Source organism: Hemiscyllium ocellatum, chromosome 19, assembly GCF_020745735.1.
Source record: "Hemiscyllium ocellatum isolate sHemOce1 chromosome 19, sHemOce1.pat.X.cur, whole genome shotgun sequence".
NCBI classification, from domain to species: domain Eukaryota; kingdom Metazoa; phylum Chordata; class Chondrichthyes; order Orectolobiformes; family Hemiscylliidae; genus Hemiscyllium; species Hemiscyllium ocellatum.
This window is the reverse complement of record NC_083419.1, coordinates 1,752,117-1,770,567: the sequence shown is the minus strand read 5'-3', so window position 1 is coordinate 1,770,567 and position 18,451 is coordinate 1,752,117. Positions and strand designations below refer to the sequence as shown.

The window sequence follows — 18,451 nt, the reverse complement described above, 5'->3', positions numbered from 1 at the left end:
GGCGGTTGGTTAGAAAGATTAAAGCACTTGGCAGGAGGTAATATACTGGCAGCTCGTAACAACTGGCCAACAGACAGAAAACAGACAGTAGGAATGCTGACCTTCAATTACCCTCTGAAACGGCCAAGCAAGTCTCAACAAAGAAATTAAACTGCATGGAGCACCTGGCATCGGCCTCGGCATTGGAAAGGCAACAGCAGAAACAACCCTGTGACCTTGCAAAGTCCCCCTCAATAACATCTGGGGGCTAGTGCCAACACTGGGATGGCTGTCTCACAGACTTGTCATGTTAGAGCCTGACATTGCTGATAAGGTATGGATTCTGTGAGTATGACTCTGTCCCAGACCCCACCACCACCATTCCGGGATATGTCCTGTCCCACCGGGAGGATAGACCCAGCAGAGGGGGCGGCACAGTGGGATACAGTCAGGAGGGAGTTGCCCTGGGAGGCCTCAGCATTGACTTCAGACCCCATGAAGACTCATGGCTTCAGGTTAAATATGGGCAAGATAACCTCCTGCTGATTACCATGTACCGTCCTCCCTCAGCTGATAAATCGGCACTCCTCCATGTTGAGCAACATTTGGAGGAAGCACTGAGGGTGGTAAGGGAACAGAGTGTCCTCTGGGTGGGGAATTTCAATGCCCCCCCACCAAGAGTGGCTCGGCAGCAGCATTACTGACCGAGCTGGTCAGGTCCTAAAGGACACAGCTGCTGGACTGGGTCTGCAGCAGGTGGTGAGGGAACCAACAAGAGGGGAACACATACCTGACCCCATCCTTACCAACTTGCCAGCTGCAGATGTCTCTGTCCCTGACACTATCGGTAAGAGAGACCACCACACAGTCCTTGTGGAGACAAAGTCCCACCTTCACATTGAGAATACCCTCTATCATGTTGTGTGTCACTGTCACCGTGCTAAATGGGACAGACTTCAAACAGATCCAGCAGCTCAGGACTGGGCATCCATGAGGTGCTGTGGGTCATCGACAGCAGCAGAACTGTACTCCAGCACAATCTGTAACCTCATGGCCCGGTATATCCTCCACTCAACCATTACCATCAGGCCAGGGGATCAACCCTGGTTCAGTGGAGAGTGCAGGAGGGCACACCAGGAGCAGTACCAGAGATACCTGAAGGTGAGGTGTCAACCCGGTGAAGCCACCAACAGGACAAACCACCAAACAGGACAAATCACCAAACAGCATAAGCAGCACGTGACAGACTGCGCTAAGCGATCCCACATCCTACAGATCAGATCTAAGCTCTGCAGTCCTGCCACATTCATCGCGAATGGTGGTGAGGGATTAAACAACTCACTGGAGGAGGGAGCTCCACAAATATCCCCCTCCTCAATGATGGAGGGGCCCAGCACAGCAGGGCAAAGGATAAGGCTGGAGCTTTCACAGCAATCTCCAGCCAGATGTGCGAATGGATGATCCACCTCAGTCTCCTCCTGTGGTCCCCAGCATCACAGAGACCAGGCTCCAATTTGATTCACTCCACAGGGGGATATCAGGAAATGGTTGGAGACACTGGATACTGCATAAGCTATGGGCCCCTGATAACATTCCGGCAATAGTACTGAAGACCTGTGCTCCAAAGCTTGCTGCTCCTCAAACCAGGCTGTTCCAGTACAGTTACAACACTGGCATCTACCCGGCAATGGGGAAAATTACCCAGATATGTCCTGTACACAAACAGCAGGACAAATCCAACCCAGCCAATTACCCCCCCCTCCATCGGTCTACTCTTGATCCTCAGTAAAGTGATCATCAACAGTGCTATCACTGTTTGATGTCATACCTGACAGATAGGAAGGTGGTTGTGGTTGTGGAGGGTCAGTCATCTCAGCTCCAAGACATCTCTATAGGAGTTCCTCAGGGTAGTGTCCTAGGCCCAACCATCTTCAGCTGCTCCATCAATGACCTTCCCTCCATCATAAGGTCAGGAGTGGGGATGTTCGCACAATGTTCAGCACCTTTCGGAATTCCTCAGATACTGAAGCAGTCCGTGTTTAAAGGCAACAAGATCTGGACAATATCCAGCCATGCGCTGACAAGTGGCAATTAACACTTACACCGCACAAACATCAAGTTATGACCATCTCCAATAAGAGATCGTTGAACCACCAACCCTTGACATTCAATGGCATTATCATCACTGAATTAACCCACTATCAACATCCTGAGGGTTATCATTAACCAGACACTATGCTAGACTAGTGATATAAAGGCAGTGGCTATAAGAGCACATCAAAGGCTAATAATACTGAGGCAAAGAACGCACCTCCTGACCCTCCAAAGCCCATCCAGCACCTACAAGGCACAAGTCAGGAGTGTGATACAATACTCCACACTTGTCTGGATGGGGGCAGCTCCAACAACACTCAAGAATCTTGACACCATCCAGGACAAAGCAGCTGCTTGATTGGCACCACATCCACAAACATCCCCTCCCTCCCCCACCGACACGCAGTGGTAGCAGTGTGTACTACCTTCATGATGCACTGCAGAAATTCACCAAAAATCCTAGACAGCACCTCCTAAACCGTATGCCCCCTGCATCTAGGAGGACAAGGGCAGCAGAATCATGGGAACATAACCCCTTGCGAGTTGCCCTCCAAGCCACTCGCCATCCAGACTCGGAAATATAGAACATAGAGCGTAGAACAATACAGCGCAGAACAGACCCGTCAGCCCTCGATGTTGTGCCATCTTAAGAAGGGTGGTAAGGACAAGCCAGGGAACTGTAGACCAGTGAGCCTGACCTCGATGGTGGGCAAGCTGTTGGAGGGAATCCTGAGGGACAGGATGGACATGTATTTGGAAAGGCAAGGACTGATTAGGGATGGTCAACATGGCTTTGTGCGTGGGAAATCATGTCTCACAAACTTGATTGAGTGTTTTGAAGAAGTAACAAAGAAGATTGATGAGGGCAGAGCAGTAGATGTGATGTATATGGACTTCAGTAAGGCGTTCGACAAGATTCCCCATGGAACACTGATTAGCAAGGTTAGATCTCATGGAATACAGGGAGACCTAGCCATTTGGATACAGAACTGGCTCAAAGGTAGAAGACAGAGGGTGGAGGTGGAGGGTTGTTTTTAACTGGAGGTCTGTGACCAGTGGAGTGCCACAAGGATCGGTGCTGGGTCCTCTACTTTTTGTCATTTACATAAATGATTTGGATGTGAGCATAAGAGGTACAGTTTGTAAGTTTGCAAATGACACCAAAATTGGAGGTGTGTAGTGGACAGCGAAGAAGGTTACCTCAGATTACAACAGGATCTTGACCAGATGGGCCAATGGGCTGAGAAGTGGCGGATGGAGTTTAATTCAGATAAATGTGAGGTGCTGCATTTTGGGAAAGCAAATCTTGGCAGGACTTATACACTTAATGGTAAGGTCCTAGGGAGTGTTGCTGAACAAGGAGACCTTGGAGTGCAGGTTCATAGCTCCTTGAAAGTGGAGTCGCAGGTAGATAGGATAGTGAAGAAGGTGTTTGGTATGCTTTCCTTTATTGGTCAGAGTATTGAGTACAGGAGTTGGGAGGTCATGTTGCAGCTGTACAGGACATTGGTTAGGCCACTGTTGGAATATTGCATGCAATTCTGGTCTCCTTCGTATTGGAAAGATGTTGTGAAACTTGAAAGGGTTCAGAAAAGATTTACAAGGATGTTGCCGAGGTTAGGCTGAACAGGCTGGGGCTGTTTTCCCTGGAGCGTCAGAGGCTGAGGGGTGACCATATCGAGGTTCACAAAATTATGAGGGACGTGAATAGGATAAATAGACAAAGTCTTTCCCCTGGGGTTGGGGAGTCCAGAACTAGAGGACATAGGTTTAGGGGAGAGGGGAAAGATATAAAAGAGACCTAAGGGGCAACGTTTTCATGCAGAGGGTGGTACGTGTATGGAATGAGCTGCCAGAGGAAGTGGTGGAGGCTGGTCCAATTGCAACATTTAAGAGGCATTTGGATGAGTATATGAGTAGGAAAATATAGGAGGGATATGGGCCAGGTGCTGGCAGGTGGGACTAGATTGGGTTAGGATATCTGGTCGGCAGGGACGGGTTGGACCGAAGGGTCTGTTTCCATGCTGTACATCTCTCTGACTCTATGACTCTGATCCTCTAAACTAATCTAAGCCCACCCCCCTACACTATCCCATCATCATCCATGTGCTTATCTAAGGATTGTTTAAATCTCCCTAATGTGGCTGAGATAACTACATTAGCAGGTAGGGCATTCCACGCCCTTACCACTCTCTGAGTAAAGAACCTGCCTCTGACATCTGTCGTAAATCTATCACCCCTCAATTTATAGCTGTGTCTCCTCATACAAGCTGATGTCATGATCCTAGGAAAAAGACTTTCACTGTCTACCCTATCTAATCCTCTGATCATCTTGTATGTCTCTATCAAATCCCCCTTAGCTGCCTTCGTTCCAATGAGAACAGACCCAAGTCTCTCAGCCTTTTCTCATAAGACCTTCCCTCCAGACCAGGCAACATCCTGGTAAACCTCCTCTGCACCTTTTCCAATGCTTCCACATCCTTCCTGTAATGGGGTGACCAGAACTGTACACAATATTACAAGTGCGGCCGCACCAGCGTTTTGTATAGTTACAGCATGATATTACAACTCCGGAACTCAATCCCTCTACCAATGAAACCTAACACACTGTATTACTTCTTAACAGCACTATCAACCTGGGTGGCAACTTTCAGGGATCTATGTACATGGACTCCAAGATCCCTCTGCACATCCATACTACCAAGAATCTTTCCATCGACCCAGTACTCTGCCTTCCTGTTATTCTTCCCAAAGTGCATCACCTCACATTTAGCTGCATTGAACTCCATTTGCCACCTCTCAGCCCAATTCTGCAGTTTACCCAAATCCCCCTGCAACCTGTAACATTCTTCCACAGTGTCCACTACTCTACCGACTTTAGTATCATCTGCAAATGCACTAATCCATCTACCTAAGCCTGAGTCCAAGTCATTTTTATAAATGACAAACAGCAGTGGTCCCAAAACAGATCCTTGTGGTACATCACTAGTAACCAGACTCCAGGCTAAAGTTCTTTCAGTGTCACTGGGTCAGAATCCTGGAATTCCCTCCCTAAAGGCATTGTGGGTCTACCCACAGCACATGGACTGCAGCGGTTCAAGAAGGCAGCTCACCCCCACCTTCTCAAGGGGCAACTAGGGACAGGCAGTAAATGCTGGGCCAGCCAGTGATGCCCATGTTCCCATAAGTGAATAAAAATAAAGAAATAAAAGGGTCATTCTGACTTTGGCCAGCTCAAACTAGTGGGGTACCACAAGGAACAGTACTTGGCCACAGCTATTCCCAATATGTGGAGTTGGAACTAAATGTAGTCTTTCCAAATTTGCAGATGATACAACCCTAAGTGGAAATGTGTGCTTTATGAGGAAGGGGCAGATATATAAAGGAAACTGCACATCCTTGTTGATAAGTCACTAATGGCTACATGCAGAACGTTTACAGGAAGGCAAATGGGACATTAGCTTATACAGATAGCTCTCCTATAATACATGTTTATTAAACACAATTATTGAATTGCCAACTTTTCTTTTAATAAAGCAAACTTCTGTTCGCTGTTATGTGATTCTCATCCCTGGCACTAGATATGGCGGTGCGCAGAGGACTGGGCTCTGAGTTGGCATCATGGGATCAGTCAGCTCTTGCACTTTCTCATGAAGAGCTTGGGGAAAGATATTGTGTAATGTTTGTGCGAGTGGACTTGGAAAAGCCTCGTGAAAATGTCTCTACAGCCTGAGGACAAGAAGCTGGGAGCAATCTGTTAATTTAAAATCTTAATGAGTTGGGATAAGAGTGAAATTTCACTGGAACTGACTAACAATAAAAGGTCACGGTTGAGGGACAGTTTGAAACTTGGTTTTGTTGTTTGTATTTAGAGTGGCTTTTCTCCTTTTGTTTTAAAAAATATGCTCAGAGATTAAGGAATATCTGCAGACTCGTAAATCTGTTTCAGTGACTAATCACTATGGTAACCAGCTGCAAAAGAATACTAGTTGAGGGGCTTGGACATGGTCAGTCAGCTGCTCAGGGTGGTGAGAGCCAGAGCACTCTGCACAGAGTGGGCGAGGAAGGGAAAGATAGTGGCACATTGTTACTTTTGGTGTGTGTGTGTGTGTGTGTGTGTGTGTGTGTGTGTGTGTGTGTGTGTGTGTGTAGATATCCTGAGGGGGTAATTGGCCTGTACAAAAGAGATCCAGGGTTAGTCAGGGTCACATATTAATGAGGATGAGATTGAACATAGAACATTCAACACAGTATGTGCCCTTCGGCCCTCGATGTTGCACCGACCTGTGGAACTAATCTGAAACCCATGTAACCTACACTATTCCATTCTCGCCCATTTATTTATCCAATGACCATTTAAATGCCCTTAAAGTTGGCGAGTCTACCACTGTTGCAGCAGGGTGTTCCATGCCCAACTACTCTCTGAGTGAAGAAACTACCTCTGACATCTGTCCTATATCTATCATCCCTCAATTTAAAGCTATGTCCCCTTGTGCTAGTCATCACCATCTGAGGAAAAAAGGCTCTTCCTGCCCACCCTATCTAACCCTCTGATTATCTTATACGTCTCATTTAAGTCACCTCTCAACCTTCTTCTCTCTAACAAAAACAGCCTCAAGTCGCTCAGCCTTTCCTCATTAGACCAACCACAAGGGATGAACTCAGATTTCTCCAGTTTCCTCATTTCCCCTCCCCCCACCTTGTCTCAGTCGAATCCCTCGAACTCAGCACCGCCTTCCTAACCTGCAATCCTCTTCCTGACCTCTCCACCCCCACCCCACTCCGGCCTATCACCCCTCACCTTGACCTCCTTCCACCTATCACATCGTCATTGCCCCTCCCCCAAGTCCCTCCTCCTACCTTTTATCTTAGCCTGCTGGACACACTTTCCTCATTCCTGAAGAAGGGCTTATGCCTGAAACGTCGAATTTCCTGTTCCTTGGATGCTGCCTGACCTGCTGCGCTTTTCCAGCAACACATTTTCAGCTCTGATCTCCAGCATCTGCAGACCTTACTTTCTCCTCATTAGGCCTTCCCTCCATACCAGGCAACATTCTAGTAAATCTCGTGGAGGCTGGTACAATTACAACATTTAAAAGGCATCTGGATGGGTATATGAATAGGAAGGGTTTGGAGGGATATGGGCTGGGTGCTGGCAGATGCGACTAGATTGGGTTGGGATATCTGGTCGGCATGGATGGATTGGACGTGCTGTACATCTCTATGACTCTATGATTATACTTCCTATAATGCGGTGCCTAGAACTGTACGCAATACTCCAAGTGCGGCCACACCAGAGTTTTGTACAGCTGCAGCATGGCCTCATGGTTCCGAAACTCAATCCCACTACCAATAAAAACTAACACACTGTATACTTTCTTAACAACCCTATCATCCTGAGAAGCAACTTTCAGGGATCTATGTACATGGACACCAAGGATTCTCTGTTCATCTACACTACCAAAAATCTTACCATTAGCCCAGTACTTTGAATCCAAAGTGAATCACCTCACACTTTTCCACATTAAACTCCATTTGCCACCTCTCAGCCCAGCTCTGCAGTTTACTGATGTCCCTCTGCACCCTACAATATCCTTTGTCACTGTCCATAACTCTACCAACCTTAGTGTCATCCACACGTTTACTAATCCATCCTTCTACACCCTCATCCTATTGATTAGATTAGGTTAGATTCCCTACAGTGTGGAAACAGGCCCTTCAGCCCAACAAGTCCACACCGACCCTCCGAAGACTAACCCACCCAATTCCCTCTGACTAATGCACCTAAACTATGGGCAATTTAGCATGGCCAATTCACCTGGCCTGCACATCTTTGGACTGTGGGAGGAGACCAGAGCACCTGGAGGGAACTCACACAGACACGGAGAGAATGTGCAAACTCCACACAGACAGTTGCCCGAGGCTGGAATCGAACCTGTGACCCTGGTGCTGTGAGGCAGCAGTGCTAACCACTGAGCCACCATGCCGACCTCCTGGTCATTTATAAAAATGACAAACAGCAATGGCCCCAAAACAGATCCTTGCGGTACATCCCTAGTAACTGAACTCCAGGATGAACATTTCCCATCAACCATCACCTTGTCTTCTTTCAGCTAGCCAATTTCTGATCTAAACTGCTAAATCACCCTCAATTCCATGCCTCTGTATTTTGTGCAGTAGCCTATCATTGAGTGGAGAAGATGTTGCAGGAAATGGTGGATACAGTGGCAGAGAGAAAGTGAGTGTGAGGTTTCCAGGAGAAGATGGTGACACGTCACTGGCAGAGTGGAGAAGGTCATTAATCTTCTTCCTACATTGGGTGCATTGCTTCAGAGACTGCACTGGCCTGGATAGTAACCCTGGTCCAGGTTGGCGTGGTTCCAGTTGAATGGCATCCTCTGATGACCTGGGAGAATACAACGTCGTGTCTCTGCAACACCACATCCCCATCAGCAGCATCTCCAAGTCCCTGCCTACAAAGAGAGGCACCAATTTCCCATTGTCTGCCACGTCCCAGGATCAGAAGACCAGCCGGAATGTAGTGCAGCCAGCAGGTATAGATGTCAATCAAGAGTCATTAGCTGAAGATTCTGATGAACTGTACCATACAACAGGTCAGTCAATTACAACAGGACAACATTTACTTCGACTGCACCATCCTTTGTGTTAAGCTAACTACTATTTTTGTTTTGATGTTTACTGATATTCTTGGTGGTTCACCCCTCACTCTGTTTTTCCCATAGGCCTCATTATTTCTATTGCATGATTTTTAATGATATGGCATTGCATGGGAATGCAACTCCCCCATTACAGGAGAAATACTTGTACTGCAAAAGGATTACAGTAGAGGCACAGTGAAGCCTTGCTTCACTTCTACAGGCGTTTGATTAGACCGCTCCTGGCGTACTGTGTGCAGTTTTGGTTTCCTTACCTCAGGAATTACATTATTGCCATAGAGGGAGTGCAACAAAGGATCACTGGACATATTCCCGGGATGATGGGACTGTCCCATGGAGAGAGATTGGGAAAACTGGGCCTGTAATTCAAGAATTTCGAAGGGTGTGAGGTGATCTCATGAAAACCTTAAAAATACTTAAGGAAATAGAGTTGGAGGTAGGTGCAGGGAAGATGTTTCCCCTTGGGTGGGGAGTCTACAATGAGGAGGCACTGCTTAAAATAAGGAAGATTCCACTTAGGTTCTGAGATGAAGAATTTGTTTTTTAAACTTAGAGTTGTGAACTTTTGGAATTTTCTGACACAGAGGGCTGTGAGAGCCCAGCTTTGATTGTGTTCCTGGTAGAGATGGACCGCAGTGACAAGGTGATGAAGTGGCTGAAAGGCATTGAATATTTGATCAACCATGATATTATTGCGTGGCAGAACAGGCTCAAAGGGCTGAATGGCCTTCTTCTGCTCCTTATGAGGGTCTGAAAAATCACTGGAGAATTTGAAATCTTTTCTTTAAGTCCAGGATATTGAAGAAAGCACCATAAACATTCTGATCAGCATTATTCTCACAATAATCGGTCACTGCACCATTTCATCACAAGGCAGTGACAAACAGGACAGTCTACTGACTTCATGAATTCAGTTCATGAATTCTATTTCTTTTCATTCCATTCATGACTGACAAAATGCAGTTTATAGTTTGACTTAGAGAGAACAAATAACGTTGTTTCACAGAAGTGTTGTTATATACAGCTTGCCTTTCCTGCTAATCTCTCACTTCCTTCTGCTCTCAGCTCAAGCATCTCGCTTTATAGGAGCTCTAAGGAACCATGAACAATTTCAGGGGAGATTCATTCATTTCTGCTTTGCTAATATTGAAAATGTTCTTCCAAATAAAACAACATTGATCAGACTCAAGAATGCAGTAAACCACAAATGGCTTAATGAACATCATGGGAAATAAAACCCTATAATTTACAACGGCATGACATTTGAATTAATTAAAGGGAAGAGTTTGACTGCAGCTCTCTCCATGTCTCACACTTTAACCCACACACTGTGAAGGCAGCACTAATACCTGCTGGCCTGATACTCACATCAGCAAATGCAAGAAATATTTAAATAAACCAAAAGGTCTTTAGTGCAAAAGTGCAGACATTACAGCCCCAGAAATTAGGATAGAATCCCTACAGAATAAAAACCAAAAGCTTAGCAGATGCTGTAAGTCAGAAACAAAAACAGAAATTGCTGGAAAAGCTCAGCAGATCTGGCAGCATCTATGATGAGAAATCAGAGTTAACGTTTCAGAACTGAGGAAAGGTCACCAGACACGAAATGTTAACTTTGATTTCTCTCCACAGATGCTGTCAGACCTGCTGAGCTTTTACAGGAATTTCTGTTTTAGAATCTCTACAATGTGGAAACAGACCGTTTGGCCCAACAAGTCTACAGCAACCCTCTGAAGAGCATCCCACCCAGACTCACCCCCGTCACCCTATCCCCTGCATTTCCCATGACTAACCCAGATATCCCTGGGCTTGTGGGTAATTTAGCATGGCCAATTCACCTGACCTGCACATCTTTGGACTATGGGAGGAAACCGGAGCACCTGGAGGAAACCCACGCAGACACGGGGAGAATGTGCAAACTCCACACAGACAATCGCCCGAGGCTGGAATCGAACCTGGGTCCCTGGTGCTATGCTAACCACTGAGCCACTGTGCAGCCCAGAATGTTGAACTCAAGTTAATAAAATGCCCCAATTTATTTCCCTATTAGTGTCAGAATGCCCAGAAACAAAGACCATTTGGCCCCCAGGCCTGTGCCAATCCTACAAAATGGGAGACCAATCAGATCCATTCCCTTTGTCCTTTCTGCATCATGTCGGCTGTGGGTCAGTTGATTGAACTCTGTGTCACAAAGTGTTTGATTCAACTAGTCTGAAAAGTAGGGAATTCTGCATTGTTCCAGGTGCTATATTTTGGGTTAGACATGAAACCAAGGTTCAATCAAACTGCTTATTTATCTGTAAAATATCCAACAGCACAACTGGGTATGGGAAAGTATGGAGTTCTGCAGGGTACTCACCTCAACCTAATTACAGAACCAAATTCTTTCATCACTTTAACATTGCTGTTTCATGGCCTTTACTGGGTGACAGTTGGTTCACCTCTTTCAACATTATACCAGAGTAGACCCTTTGAATAATACTTCACCAAATGTAAAACTCTTTGGGATACTCTGAGGTTGTGAAAGAGGCTACATCTAGCCACAATTTCATTGACAATCCCCAATGTGACATCAGTAAGTCTCATTTCTGAGCACTGTGTGAAGTAAGACTGTCCGTACCAGCGCTCATCATGGCATGGGTTTGCTGCCAATATCCTCCTTTCAGACTGGCTTAGTCTGGTGTGATAGAGGAAACTGAGAGATCTAATGAGAAGATACTGTAGTCTGAATCAAGATGCAGCTGATTACACGTTCGGGAGAAGGCACCAGCTGATATGACAGACATTATTACAGAGACGACAAGGAGCAACAGATGGTTGGGTTTTACTTATTCAAATTCTGAAGTTGTTCTCCTTGAAATCCACACGAGACAGAGGGTGGCATGTTGGGAATACTTTGTCATCGCTGGCTGGCCAGCATTGATTGGCTGTCCCTTGAAGAAGCTTGGTAGCTATTGATACAACTGAAAGGCTTGGGACACCATTTCAGAGTCAACCGCAATTGAGAGTCAACCACACTGTGTGGTTCTGGAGTTACTTAGAAACCAGACCAGGTAAGGATGGCAGATTTCCTTCCCAGAAGGATATTAGTGAACCAGATGGGGTTTTCCAACAATTGACAATGGTTTCATGGCCATCAGCAGATATTTTTTATTGAATTCAAATTCCATCACCTCCCATAGCAGGATTCGAACCCAGGTCCCTAGAACATTAGCAGAGTTTTTGGCTTAATAGTCAAGCAATAATGCCACTAGACCATCAATTATCACTTATTTATATTTAAATCTTCAAAGTAAATAGTTGAAGGTATGTAAGAATTTGGACATTTTATGGGTTTCATGATGATTAATGTGTACTGTAAGCAGTTTACAGAAAAATCGAGTGACTTTGGAAAACGTGCCAACCAAATCTTTCAAAACGACAAGAGAAGGGGTTTATTACCTCAATTATTGGAAAATTCAGCTTTGAAAAGATTAGGAGGCATTGAGGTTATTAGTTGCAATCTTTTCTCAACTTAGAATTTGTTTCATTGACCCATGGGTCATTAAGAAAGATATATCAGAAGCCACCCCTTCCTGGAAGTCCTTTCTTAGAGAAGGTCCTTGGAACCTGAACAGAGTCTCCAAATCCTAGTATTTCTGCTTAGTTGATGAAACCAGGAAAGCTAGAGAATGACCGTATCCTAACGGCTTGAATCCAGAATGCTTACATTTAGAATTGAAGATCTGCAATCAGTCTATGACTGTCAGCAATTCAACTTTGCCCACAAGAAATCCTGATGTGGAGGTGTTGGTGTTGAACTGGGGTGGACAAAAGTTAAAGATCACACAACACCGAAACCTGCCTCCTATTCTAAAAGATGAAAGACTTAACAGCAATCTAGGTGTGTTCAATATACCATTTCAGTTGCATGACACTGTAATCTTTTGCTATAAATTCGCTGTCTTATGATCCTGCTCCAAAAACACCTGATGAAGGAGCAGCGCTCTGAAAGCTAGTGCTTCCAAATAAACCTGTTGGACTATAACTTGGTGTTGTGTGATTTTTGAGTTCATCCACAAGACGTGAGACATGGTCGGATTCTATCCTTTACTTCCAGGTCTTTGGCCCACAGGATATTTTTATCTTTTGCCTTTCTTTTTAAAAAGTCATCCCTGTAGAGACTTGTCTCACTGCGTTGTATACGAATGCCTGAGTATGAGGTTTCAATTCCAGATTTTAATTTAGTGTTAACCAAAGTTTGCCACATGTTTTTAGTTTTGTTTCTAGCAGATTGATTACTTTGAGTTGGTTAAGGAAGCTGGTGAAATGTTTTTATTCTGGATACTGGTGTAAAAAAGGAAGTTCAACAAATGAATCAACTCATTTACTTGTGGAGTAATGGAGTTTGATTGTCACAGCAATCCTTTAGTCACAGATGTACCCTTGGTAGTTAAAGCTCTCCTACTCCTAAGCAGTAACCCTTTCAGACCCTTACACTCTTATACAACAGCCAGATTGTTCCTGGATTTATCGGATTAGTTTATTGGCTTTCCCTTTTTAATCAGCCAGTTTGAAGAAGCAATAACTTTAAGATAACAATCCCCAGATTACAACAGGTGGTGATGGTGTGGCTACTGCTGGAACAGGTCAAATATTTGGTGGGCCACAATGAAGCAAAGATATTGGGACATAAATTCAGAACATAGCATCCAATTAGTTCAACGGGGGGTAAGAACAAATTACACATAAAGGCTGGAGTTAGATGGGGTAGATTAGAGGGAAGCTGCAGTTGGGGGGGGGGGGGGGCAGAGGGACTCAGAAACTTTTTCCAGAATATCTCAGCTCACACTAACGCTAACAGCCCGCATCCAGTGTCATTCCTGAGCGTCTTGTCCCAACTTTAATGTTTGTGGCTTGGCTTCAAATTGCCACATCGTCATCCTGATCATTATCCGACTGATGTGTTTCCAGATACATTTCAGTTCCCAGATCCATCATTATCTGCTCATTAGCCAAAATAAGAATTTTCCAACAGCACTAAAGGACAGGACTGCTCAAAGAAACACGAGTATCTTGCTTTACACAGAAAGCCCTTCCCATTTACCTCAACAATTTCCTCAGTCATTTATGATTCCAGAAAAAGAAATTATTCCCTGGCCGTGTGTATCCTGTCTCCTCAATAACTGACACCATAGCCATATAGGAGGCACTGGCAAACAGGGTGGGTCAGCTCAAACCCAACCCTTCAGCCAGCACTCAAACATCATCAGAGGCTGGGAGAGGTTGTCAACAGAACCATCAAGAGGCTCTTTGTCACTAATTGCCCGCTCGCTGACACGCAGTTTGGAGAAACCCAACATGACTCAGCACCTAACCTTATCGTTTTTTGTATTCAGTTGTGGGGCATGGGTGTCACTGGCTGGGCCAGTTTTTATTCCCCGTCCCTAACTGCCCTCAAAAGGTGGGACTGAGCTTCTTCTTAAACTGCTGTAGTTCACAGCTTTACACAAAACATGGACAAAACAGGGCAGGCGAGAGGGACAGTCCCTGACATCAAAGCTCCAATTAACCAAGTGTGGCACCAAGGAGCCCTGGCACAACTGGAATCAATGGGTATCAGGGGGTAAACTCGCCACTGGTTAGAGTCATGCCTGACACATAGGAAGATGGTTGTAGTTGTGGAGGGTCAGTCATCTCAGCTCCAGGACATCTCTGCAGGAGTTCCTCAGGGTAGTGTCCCCAGCCCAACCATCTTCAGCTGCTCCATCAATGACCTTCCCTCCATCATAAGGTCAGGAGTGGGGATGTTCGCTGGTGATTGCACAATGTTCAGCTCCATTCACCACTCCTCAGATACTGAAGTAGTTCATGTTCAAATGCAGCTAGATCTGAACAATATCCAGGTCTGGGCTGACAAGTGGCAAGTAATACTCACACCCACAAATGTCAGGCTATGACCATCTCCAGCAAGAGAAAAACTAACCATCACTCCTTTACAGTCAATAGTATAACCATCACAGAATTCCCCACTATCAACATCCTGGGGGTTACCATTGCCCAGTAACTCAACTAGACTCATCATATAAATATAGCAGCTACAAGAGCAGGTCAGAGGCTGGGAATACTGTGGTGAGAAACTCACCTCCTGACTCCCCAAAGCCTGTCCGCCATCTACAAGGCACAAGTCAGGAGTGTGATCCAATTTCCCCCCTTTTCTGGATGGGTGCAGGTCCAACAACACTCAAAGCTTGACACCATCCAGGATAAAGCCACACCCACTTGATTGGCACCACATCCACAAACATTCACTCCCTCTACCACCAACACTCAGTAGCAGCAGTGTGTACTATCTACAAGATGCCCTGCAGAAATTCACCAAAGATCCTCAGACAGCACCTTCCAAACCCACAACCACTTCCATGTAGAAGGACAAGAGCAGCAGATACATGGGAACACCACCCCCTGCAAGTTCCCCTCCAAGCCACTCACCATCCTGACTTGGGAATATGTCACCGTTCCCTTAGTGTCAGAGTGGGGGCCAGAATCCTGGAATTCCCTCCCTAAGGGACATTGTGGGTCTACCTACAGCACATGGACTGCAGCGGTTCAAGAAGGCAGCTCACCCCCACCTTCTCAAGGGGCAGCTAGGGACAGGCAATAAATACTTACCCAGCCAGTGACACGCGTGTCCCATAAACAAATTGAAAATATCTGAGGCCCCCCTCAGATAGACCCAGAGGAGCTGACACACCATCTGAAGATGAATGTGGAGCTCCCCCAATGCATTGTCTCTCATCCAACACCATCAACAAATTGTCCCCTAGCTGTTTGTGGGATCTTGCTGTGTACTAGCTCACTGCTGCATTTCCTGCATTGCAACAGTGACTTCACTTTGAAACGTAATTCATCAGATGTTATGGGGTTTGGGGACATCCTGAGGATGTGAAAGGTGTTACAGTAATGGAGGCTGAACCTTTTCTGATATCGAAACACAACTAACACTTGGAAAGCTACAGTGCACCGGTCCGGCTTTGAATTTCACAACAGTCACGGGGAAGGATCTCACGGGTCCCTCCTTGTTTTGCTAATATCGAAAACAAACAGAAAGAGACACTCAAACTCTTCATTAATTATCAATCCAGTTTTGGACTGTCCTTGTTCAAAATTGATGTTATAGCAGCAACTGCATTGATTCCTCACTGCCATCGCTATCTCCTCTCTACCCAGGGGAGAGACCTGTCACTTTTCTCTCTGCAGGAGGGCAGTCTGAAACAGGAGAAGTTTGTAGCACATTTCTGAACAGAACGGTGAATGTTAATCAGACCACCTACCAGAAATCTCCTCGAGACACTGTTTGGCAGTTTTGCTGTAAACGGAGTCCATTTTTGTTGGGCTTGCATTTGTGTCACCAGGCAGCAGAGAGGAGCCGTCACTGTCAGAGTGGGTTCTGAAAAATGTATTTCAAAGCTTGCATTAATAATTAATTGCATCATAAAACCTTAAAGTAGGAGGGAGGCCATTCAGTGCATCAGGCCTCTGCTGGCCATTTGAAAACATTTGCTAAGTAGTCCCATTCTACTGCTTTTCAATTGGAGCCTTTTTATTCACTTTTTTGAAGATTTATTCAAATCCCTTTGAAAGGTGGAATTGAAACAGCTCCTCCTGCCCTTTCAGCTGCACATTCCTGATCATGACAACTTGATGTGTACAATGAAACTCCCATTTCTGCCTAGTTCTTTACCTAATTATCTTCAATCTATCAACTCTGGTTAAGAACTCTCTGGCTATTGGAAACAGTTTCATCCCATTTGATTCCATCGATACTTCTCATCATTTGAAACACCGCTGTTAGATTTCTCCTTAACTATCAATATAGGATCAGCTGAACACTCTCTGGTTTCTCCCTCAAAATGAAATCTTTCCTCCTTGAGATTTCTGATAAGTTTGTTCTCAGACAGTCAGAGAGCTGTACAACATAGAGACAGCCACTTTGGTCAAACTCCACCATGCCAGCCAGATATCCTAAATTAATCTAGATCCATTTGCCAGCACCCGGCCCGTATCCCTCCAAACCCTTCCTATTCACATACCCATCCAGATACCTTTTAAATGTTGTAATTGTACCAGCCTCCATCACTTCCTCCGGCAGCCCATCCCATACACGTACCACCCTCTGTGTAAAAAGGTTGCCCCATACGTCCCTTTTATATCTTGCCCTCCCCTCTCCTTAAACCAATGTCCACTCATTTTGGCCTCCCCATCCAAGGGAAAAGACCTTGTCTATTCACCCTCTCCGTGTTCCTGATGATTTTACAAACATCTGTAAGGTTACACCTCAGCCTTGGATGCTCCAGAGAAAACATCCCCAGCCTATTCTTCACTCTCGACAAGATGACCAGACCTCTCCGATCACGGGATCCAGATCCTGGTGTGGGGGACAGTGTGGGGGGCAGTGTGGGGGACAGTGTGGGGGGCAGTGTGGGGGGCAGTGTGGGGTACAGTGTGGGGTACAGTGTGGGGGGCAGTGTGGGGGGCAGTGTGGGGGACAGTGTGGGGGACAGTGTGGGGTACAGTGTGGGGGGCAGTGTGGGGGGCAGTGTGGGGGACAGTGTGGGGTACAGTGTGGGGGGCAGTGTGGGGGACAGTGTGGGGTACAGTGTGGGGGGCAGTGTGGGGGGCAGTGTGGGGACAGTGTGGGGTACAGTGTGGGGGGCAGTGTGGGGGGCAGTGTGGGGTACAGTGTGGGGGGCAGTGTGGGGGGCAGTGTGGGGACAGTGTGGGGTACAGTGTGGGGGCAGTGTGGGGGGCAGTGTGGGGACAGTGTGGGGTACAGTGTGGGGGGCAGTGTGGGGGGCAGTGTGGGGGACAGTGTGGGGGACAGTGTGGGGGACAGTGTGGGGTACAGTGTGGGGGGCAGTGTGGGGGGCAGTGTGGGGGACAGTGTGGGGTACAGTGTGGGGGCAGTGTGGGGGACAGTGTGGGGTACAGTGTGGGGTACAGTGTGGGGGGCAGTGTGGGGGGCAGTGTGGGGGACAGTGTGGGGTACAGTGTGGGGTACAGTGTGGGGGGCAGTGTGGGGGACAGTGTGGGGGGCAGTGTGGGGGGCAGTGTGGGGACAGTGTGGGGGGCAGTGTGGGGACAGTGTGGGGACAGTGTGGGGTACAGTGTGGGGGGCAGTGTGGGGGACAGTGTGGGGTACAGTGTGGGGGGCAGTGTGGGGGACAGTGTGGGGTACAGTGTGGGGGGCAGTGTGGGGGGCAGTGTGGGGACAGTGTGGGGGGCAGTGTGGGGTACAGTGTGGGGTACAGTGTGGGGACAGTGTGGGGTACAGTGTGGGGGGCAGTGTGGGGGACAGTGTGGGGTACAGTGTGGGGGGCAGTGTGGGGGGCAGTGTGGGGACAGTGTGGGGTACAGTGTGGGGGGCAGTGTGGGGGGCAGTGTGGGGACAGTGTGGGGTACAGTGTGGGGGGCAGTGTGGGGGGCAGTGTGGGGACAGTGTGGGGTACAGTGTGGGGGGCAGTGTGGGGGGCAGTGTGGGGACAGTGTGGGGTACAGTGTGGGGGACAGTGTGGGGTACAGTGTGGGGACAGTGTGGGGTACAGTGTGGGGGACAGTGTGGGTACAATGTGGGGGACAGAGTGGGGTACAGTGTGGGGTACAGTGTGGGGACAGTGTGGGGTACAGTGTGGAGGACAGTGTGGGGGACAGAGTGGGGGACA

The 18,451-nt window shown here is 47.0% G+C and overlaps 1 protein-coding gene across 8 annotated transcripts in view; it reads right to left on the bottom strand.

Moving 5' to 3' along the window:
• nav3 (neuron navigator 3) overlaps positions 1-18,451 on the bottom strand; it is a 440,932-nt gene that overhangs the window by 237,344 nt on the left and 185,137 nt on the right. For 7 of the 8 annotated variants that reach the window (XM_060839577.1, XM_060839579.1, XM_060839580.1 and 4 more), the window contains one exon: positions 16,064-16,179. In XM_060839577.1, the coding sequence (XP_060695560.1) occupies positions 16,064-16,179 (116 nt within the window). Of the gene's footprint in view, positions 1-16,063; positions 16,180-18,451 lie in introns of those variants that run through there. The other variant, XM_060839584.1, reaches the window with a different exon arrangement.